Source organism: Antennarius striatus, chromosome 2 (genome assembly GCF_040054535.1).
Source record: "Antennarius striatus isolate MH-2024 chromosome 2, ASM4005453v1, whole genome shotgun sequence".
Classification (NCBI taxonomy): Eukaryota; Metazoa; Chordata; class Actinopteri; order Lophiiformes; family Antennariidae; genus Antennarius; species Antennarius striatus.
The window spans coordinates 19,429,064-19,437,834 of record NC_090777.1 but is presented as its reverse complement, the minus strand read 5'-3'; the positions used below and the strand labels follow the sequence as shown (position 1 = coordinate 19,437,834).

The 8,771-nt window shown below is 39.7% G+C and overlaps 1 protein-coding gene across 1 annotated transcript; it reads left to right on the top strand.

Moving 5' to 3' along the window:
• The first annotated feature begins 713 nt into the window (after nt 1-713).
• On the top strand, nt 714-6,869 carry adora1b (adenosine A1 receptor b). The gene is made up of 2 exons (XM_068338436.1): nt 714-1,780; nt 3,275-6,869. Exons 1-2 carry the CDS (start codon nt 1,440-1,442, stop codon nt 4,041-4,043), a joined length of 1,110 nt encoding a protein of 369 aa, XP_068194537.1. The 5' UTR covers nt 714-1,439; the 3' UTR covers nt 4,044-6,869.
• Nucleotides 6,870-8,771: the final 1,902 nt, after the last annotated feature.

Here is an 8,771-nt window from a genome sequence, read left to right as displayed (position 1 = left end):
TTATAAATTATACAGTGCCTGCCACATGTGTTGGATCATGAAGAAAAACTTTTTTTTTTTTAAAAGTGATGTAAATCATCATCAGTCTCTGTATATGATGTAAAATGAATAATGTCTCTGCTATTGCATCGGTAGTCAATCAGCTGTTTTGCTGAATATGATTTCCTCTGTTTTTACTTCTTTTAGTCTGTTAAAAAGGAAATGAAAGTGTTAGGGTGCAACGTAACAACAAAAGATTTACTATTAGTTTTTTCTTGAATAATTATCAAACTAATGATGTGATTACAAATTACAAGCATGTAGCTTCTCATGGTCAACAGGCCATATTAAAAGGGTCAAAACATGATGTGACCCCTATCTTATGTGCAGTGATTGAATAAATAAACTCGAGCTGCCAAGGTAGAGATTTGCACACTACATTCCGTCTTAATCTCTAATAAAGGAGAGGGGGGAAAAAGACATGGGATAGAAATTCCACATTTCTATTATTGTGCCACTGTGTACTCTGTCCTTTATCACGTTTCCCAGGTACATTTTCATCAGCTTTATCAGGGTTATTTTTCCCTCAACTCTGGCAGCTCACTGCCTCACCTCTTATCAGAAACAAAGCAACCGAGCAAGGTCCATCAGCATTTCATAAAGCCTGCATGGCTGTTTCTGAGAAAGAAGCGTGGGTTAATATCACCTCTTGTCTTGACTTCCGTGCGGGACAGTCCCACAAAGAGCTACTTAGGTCATTTATTTCTTCATGGGAAATGAAGTAGGTGAGCTGCGCCCATCGATAGGAGAATAGAATAGAAGGTCTATGAATACAATTTGCAGAAACACAGAGCGCACATCTGGATGGAACATCTTACGGCTATTTTGGGCAACTGCGTTATTGTTCATACTGAAACCACAGCGAGAGAGAGTAAAGGAGGAGGTGCAGAAGCGCACGGACAGGAGGGAGTGTGCACCTTTCATCCAGCTTGTTTGTATGTTACAACCTGCTTTGATAACTGAGGAAAACGCAGACTAATGCAGACAAAGATCCCTCTTTGTTAGAACAGAGAGAAGGATGCTGCTCTCATAGGAGCAGGTGTATTCGGTCAAGTGGAGGCGGTCAGAGAAGAGGAGCAACGCACAACAGCCGCGGGACCACTACACCTGCTCCAACAAGAAAACACCCCCATCACTACGGGTTCGAAGGACTGTTCATCTCTAAATATCTGGATTGGGTTTTTTTTGCTTTGTTTTTGAGTTATATCTAGTATGAACATTTTTGGAACAGAACAACTGAGGGATGCGCAGCGCTTTTGAAAAAATACTACAGTGACAAAAGCAAAAAAAAAAAAAATTTATACAGTATATGTAGTAGAAACATATGATAAGTAGTGCCTTTGCTGATTTCTTCACTGAAATCCATCTTATTCGTGAGAGAAACATTATTTTCTGCAAGGATGCCCGAAGCCCTTCTATCAGCGGAGTCGTTATACATCGGGATGGAGGTGGTGATCGCCGTCGCTTCTGTAATCGGGAACGTGATGGTGGTTTGGGCGGTGAAAATTAATAAATCGCTGCGAGATACCACCTTTTGTTTCATCGTATCCCTGGCTTTGGCGGATATTGCGGTGGGAGCACTCGTCATCCCTCTGGCCATTACTATCAGCATCGGACTCCAAACTCACTTTTACAGCTGCCTGCTGGTGGCTTGTACGGTGCTGGTGCTGACGCAAAGTTCAATCCTGGCCCTGCTGGCCATTGCAGTTGACCGCTATCTCAGGGTCAAGATCCCCACAAGGTAAGCCTGAGGCTGGCAGTACCCACTTACCAAATGTTGTCCACTTCCGTTATTATCAGTGTCTAAGAAAGGTGATGTCAATGATGGTGTGCACCATGTATCCTTGCTGCCCATCCCTTTATGTGAATATTGTTCTGATTTACCAACGCTGACAGCTACCCAGGGAATGGCTGGTCAACCAACAGCTTCGATTAGTTTTCCTGTCTGCAGAAGAGCAGGACAGTGACAGGTTTAGTACACTTGGCTGTGAGGTTGGGACTTATACAAGAGATCCGAGTGTTTCTGAGGGGCATGAAAGAGGTCAGGTTTAATGTAATAATGTTCATGAATTTTGCACTTGATGAACGGGACCACCGGCGGTTTATAATGCCAGACTGAAAAGGAAGCAAGGGAGGCAGTACTGACATTCTGAAAATATAAGCTACAAGGGTTTACTCCTTGAGAATGTTTACTTTTATATCCACCAGCTATAATCCCCTGTCTCACACTGAATTAAGTCTTCCAAGCCTAAAATAGAACTTGATCAGCAATTTAAGCTTTTGTCTGCTTGATGTTAAACCTTATTCCATGGTGTTTAATGGTGCTATCTTACTGAGTTTGTTTCTGCCCTTCCCTTTTTACTATTTATTTTTGTTATCTAGAGAAAGAATAGTTCAAAACAAAAATGATAACGTTTCTGGTTCATGTTAATGTAAAATTGTGTTTCTACACCACAAATTCCCAATGTTGTAATTGCCTTTCATTCTCACTGTTATTGGATAACTATCAGTAACTACTTCAATAATGATCTTGCTGCTGGGCTTCAGATGTAGCACTAACATAACATGTAATCTCTAATCAATACTAATTGAAGGCAGGACACCTGTGAATTCCATGATACATTGGAATGTTATGTTTTGCCTTAGGCTACACTAAAAGGTCAGCCTCCTGGAATGTCTAATATTCCCTTCACAATTACAGCATCACAAAATTGCAACCATTTGTAATTGAAAAGGGATGCTCACCTTCCAGCATCGTATACTATAACTTTTCCTGTATCAGACTCTCTATGTCAAATAGGATGAGATTTTAAAGTCTATACTTAGATTTTTGTACTTTTTATCAGTTAATTTCTTCAACTTCTTATTGATGACACTATAAAGAATAAAAACCGAAACTGTGAAAGCCAGTGTTTCCAAAACCAATGCTTTGTGTGATAAACAGAAAGTAATATTGAACTTAGCTTAAGAACTATTATTCCGTTTTGGTGTTGGCAAGAGGAAAATAGTAAGCATGCAAAGGGTAAGTTTACTTAACTGTTGCAGAAATTCAAGTAGAACTATAATACAATGAGCTGTGTGTTAGATATCAGGGAGCTTCACTATTTCAAAATAGCCCCTTTTATCAATCTAGGAAGGCTGCTGAAATGAAAACAGAAAGTAAACAAGAAAGCGTGACTGCATTATCAGCACTATAGGAGAAAGTGCAGGTCTCATATTGTGCTTGCTCTTTCAGGTACAAGAGGGTTGTGACCCCCCGGCGAGCCGGGCTGGCAGTGGTAATATGCTGGATGGTAGCTTTCATAGTGGGACTCACGCCCATGTTAGGCTGGAACAACCTGAGGCGCCTCCAACAGAACAGCTCCATTGGCTCCGACCTTATTGTCACCTGTCAGTTTGAAAATGTTATCAGCATGGACTACATGGTTTATTTCAACTTTTTTGGTTGGGTTCTTCCACCGCTGCTGCTTATGCTGGTCATCTATGCTGAGATTTTCTACATGATCCACAAGCAGCTAAACAACAAGAAGATCATCACCAGTCACTCAGACCCCAACAAGTACTATGACAAGGAGTTAAATCTTGCTAAATCACTGGCTCTGGTCCTTTTTCTCTTTGCTATCAGCTGGCTTCCCCTCCACATCATCAACTGCATCACTCTCTTCTGCCCCGAGTGCCAGAAGCCTATATTCCTCCTCTATATTGCCATCCTGCTCACCCATGGCAACTCTGCTGTCAACCCAATTGTCTACGCTTTCCGCATTAAGAAGTTTCGCACAGCCTTCAAGAAAATATGGCATCAGTACTTTTGCTGCAAGGATGTGCCAGCTCTGGAGATTCAGCCCAGTGACAGGAAGGAGATGCCTGATCTGGAGCCACGGCATTTGACTCTATCACAGCTTCCACAGAGAGAAACCCCTCACTTGGATCCACATGAGCAGCAACAAGACCAGAGAACCGAAACACAGCAACAACCCTGTGAACATCCACCTTTACTGGAGTAAAACACAGTCTGAGTCAAGAGACGGCGCTGATGGCACGTTTGGAAAGTTACAGTCAGTGCACAAGCATTGCTCCTTCCTCATGTCAGTGTTGCCTAATGAGGGGAATGAAGGGCAACAACGATTAAGTTGCATAGGCACATTAAATGATATGCATACATGTTTGTATGAAGGTCATTCAAAGACAAAGAGCTTTATTTGTCATTATACACAGGGATGGTACAATGAAATTGAAAGGCCAGATGGAAAGTCGGTCTAGAGCCACACTCTGGATGCGCCACCACTACGGGCCAACATGACCTAATATTCCTTAAATGCATGTTTTTCCTGATGATGGGGGGAAACCAGAGAACCCGGAAAAAACCCATTCAGACACGGAGAGAACATGCAAACTCTTCACAGAAAGGCTATGTTGGAAATGATGGCGTTTGAACCCCTGACCTTCTTGCTGTGAGGCAGCAGTGCTAACCACTACTCCACCGTACCGCCAGGGACCGTGGAGGGATGGTGGAGGGACTTTTTTAGAAGTTGGGTCAGAAAAAAAGACAAAAAGTGTATATAAGAACTTGCAATAATGGAAGTATTTTTAAGAGGGGGCTTTGCAGTATCTTAGTAAAGTTAAGCTTTAACATTATGTTCATTGTGGTCAAACACTTGATGTGAACCTTACATAATGCACAATATAGGTTATTGTGGTTGTGAGTATCAGATTATCAAACATTATTCTTGCTTTAGAGGGAAATGTCTTTTATATTCAACTGAAGCAGGTTAATCTAATACTGTAACCGTGTGTGTATGTTCAAATTGCTGACTGAAAATATGAATGTATTAATAATGTAAATAATGGACCATAGAAACACAGCTGTGAATGCTCATCTCTTTTTCAGGTTCTTAATTGCACAACAATGGTATGGGAAGTGGCACTATGGGAAAGATATTTTGCAAGCACAGTTCACTGTATGTGCTGAGAGAATGGGTTTTGCAGTCTTTTATCTCTCCTCCACTGGAGTCGTTCTGTGAGCCAGCAGCACTGATCCATTAAAGAAGAGATGGATAAAACAATCAGTTGAACTGAATGAGATGTTTTAACCTTTTAGGAGGCAGTGTTCAGGAAGACCTCTGGATTCAGGATGACAGCTTCTCATGGGGGAGAAAGACAAGATGCACTTAAAGCTGGTGTTTACCCGGCCTCATGCCAGCTGGTGGTCACTGTGTACTTATTTTCCCTTCATGGGCGAATAATAATTTTATCACATCGTACCTCTGGTTACGGTGGCTCTCATGGCCTTATTCAATGTGGCGCTATAAAAACTGGACAAAAAAAAAAAGACAACTTGAAGATTGTGAGTATCTTTACTAATATGTAAGCTCATCATATTGCATTGTGCCAAACTAAGGCATCTGTAGATTAGTAACTTAACTATGTTCAATGCCACTGACATAAAACAACAATGTATTAGGATGTAAAATACCTAAGGTGCAAAGCACTTATGTTTTCAAGTGGGCGACAATCTCTTATGTAAGATGAAGACATATTTATTGCATTTTTAACAAACCTCTCTTGGGCAGATGTAAGCATTTTGAGATGACTAAGAGGACAATGTCAGCAGAATGCAAAACCTTAATACAATCCTCCTCACCTGTATCTTCATTTGTTTACAGTGTGTATGTGGCAGGTGGAGTAGACATAACCCATACTCAAGGAAAAAAATGGATGAATAAATGTGTAAAATAATGTGTTTCTATAAATAATTGTACAAACATCTGTTTACAAAGATGTTTACAGTTTTGATTCTGGTAGTTATCTACATGTATATCATCTTATTTATTTCATAGATTACGGTGGACAAATGTGAGTTTTGAGCACAATATCCAATGCAATATGATTTTTATTTACACACGAAAAAAACATCTCAGAAATATTTATGCAAACTTATTATGAAATTCTCACATAGGTCACATTTAATTTGTTATCCACTAAAGTGACAAACACAACTAACAACTACTGTATATCTGCTGATGAAATTCAAACACATTACCAGACAATTGTCTCAGGAGTTAACAATAGCAAAAGACAGTCCTAAAAGAATGGCAGCATATTGAACTTAAAAAGTGCAAAAGTGTGTTTGTGTGTGTGTGTGTGTGTGTGTGTGTGTGTGTGTGTGTGTGTGTGTGTGTGTGTGTGTGTGTGTGTGCGTGTGTGTGTGTTTATTTATTTATTCATGGTTATTGTGGTGGGTACTGATAGCACACCATCTGCTGCATGGTCACTGTAGTCCTCATAATGTAAAGGAGTCTCATCCACCTACATATCCACCTTTTGCAACAATTGTCATTCAGGAATAAGCTATTTCTGTTTATTCACTCTTCTCGACAAGTCTGCACATCTTGAGTTGTAATGAAACAGCAATCAACATATGCCTGGCATATCTCACCTTTCCACAGCAACATTGCCACTGCTCAGCAGAACTGTCAGAATTCTTATTTCTGCATTGCAATAATGCGGCGAGTGACATTGGATGAGTCGAGAGTTGTCACATCTCCGACAACCCATTTCTCTGCTAAGCATGTGCTGCTCATTTGGTGGCAGCTGAAGTTGTTGGAATGTCCTTGTGATGAATCCTCAAATGTAATAGATCTGCCAGGTCTCTACCTCTTGAGATAGTCATGCTCTGTGGTAGGAGTATTTAGTGCAACAGTAGGTTTTGAAGGTTATTCTTATCTTGTTGGTTTATTTTCCTGGGGAACGATACTGTGTTTCCGACAGGGATTGAATATCATGTTGAAGGAGACTTCAAGGAAAAAGAAAAAAAAATGCGGAAAGGAAATACTGAAATTGTGCATATTCAATAAAGAACAGAGGTGACCTTTCCTTGACATAACCTATTGTCCTTGTAGGTGTTATGCACTCAACCTGAGAGGAGAGAGGGATGCCTTTCCACCGCTTCACAAAAAAAAATTAAAATCAACTCAGTGTTACAGTGTCCTAAGGTGTTGGAATATATTTGCTTTATGCTAGATACAGAAAATGTTAGTGTTTGTTTTTCAGATATATAAGAATTAAATTGTGAAAAATGAATTATTGTGATCCAGACTGAAGTTGAATTGATATGACATGTTTATTTATTTGTATAGTAATTTATTTTATTATGAAAGACACCAGGTCAAACCCTTGAGATGGTTTATTTCAATAATTTATATAGTCAGTATTAAGCTCTATGCTTAGACAGAAGCTCTGGCACTGGCTTTCTAATCCCTCAAAGACTGGCAAGCTGAGGAAAAAATGGCTGTATATTTATGTGCTAGTGAAAGGCTTTTTTCATCAAAAATGGATGAGCCGTTTGATCCACCTGGGCTCTAATCAGACTTCATGAATAAGCGAGTGTGGCCCCAATGCTGCTGCACAACAAGAAATAAGGCTCTTTGTCAGAATACTCTATAAGCCATCACAACATCTGTCTTAGTGAACAGCTGTAACAAGGATCAGGTGCAGACCTTTGAAGAATGAGAGCTGCATAACAACATGCTATAAAAGACACATCATTTTGTCACACCACCATTCACAGAATAGCATTACACAATAAAAAATAAATCACAGGCAAATGCCTGTCTTGTCATGCAGCTCATTTGTTGCCCTGCACGTCCGGGTCACTAAAAAGCAATCAATCAGAAAAACAAGGCCACTGATTCAACCTCAGGTGAAAGAGCAACTGTATCACACTTGTCTGGGTCAGGATACAGAAGTACAGGAACATCAGTTGCTAGCTCGCTGAATCTAATTTGAAGGGCAAGATACAAAAAAGAAATCACTGCAAGTTTTAGCAGCAGATGGGAAATGTACCTGCAGTAACAACAGCCTGTGCAATAGAGCAATGCTGTTACACAACACAGATTTACCGCCATCGTTTTTAGATGTGAACTTCAAATGATCTAACAGTATTACTGTGCAGTCAAATTTCATTCAGGAACAATTTCATCCTGCTCACCTCTGAGCAGTAATGATCAGTTTTGGGAATAAAATAAACTCACTTCCCCCAGAAATCAAGTATTCTCGTAACAATTTTGCAAAATTAGGACATAAATAATGCCTTTTTAAAAAATTAAATCTCTGCTTCAGGAGCTGTTTTGAAAACGACACAAAGTGAAGAACATTGCCAAACTCAAACAGAAAATATAATATTTAAAAGCATTTCATTATAGAAACACGCTTTTATTATGCAGATCAAGCAGAAATTGTTTCATGGTTTGTGTAATGGCCTAATTCACACCCCTGTGCACATGACAGATTTTCCTGGATTAGTACAAGCCTGTGTTTATGCTGCATTTTCCTTATGTCATTATTTCCCTTTACCAACATTCTATTTTTAAGTCTTCTGGCCTCATTGATTTTCCTTATGGCAGACTGCCACCTACTGGTCCAGAGTATTTCAGTGTGCTTAATTAAAACGCAGCAGTGCCAGAAGGACTCACTGTCAATCTGGATCTCTTGTACAGGGTACAAGGTCATATTTGATTCCTTCATTATGATTCTCTCACAGGTCCTGACGGCCACTTCAGCATCCAAATGTTTTAGTCTAAAACCTTTTGTAGATAGTTCTGATGAAGATACAATTGATATCATTGAATAACTTTAGCTAAATGGGCTGGAATAAAATGAGTCTAAACTGCATGAAGTTGGTAATTATTCATTTTAAATGTATCATTTACAGACACAGTCAGAAATAACATAAA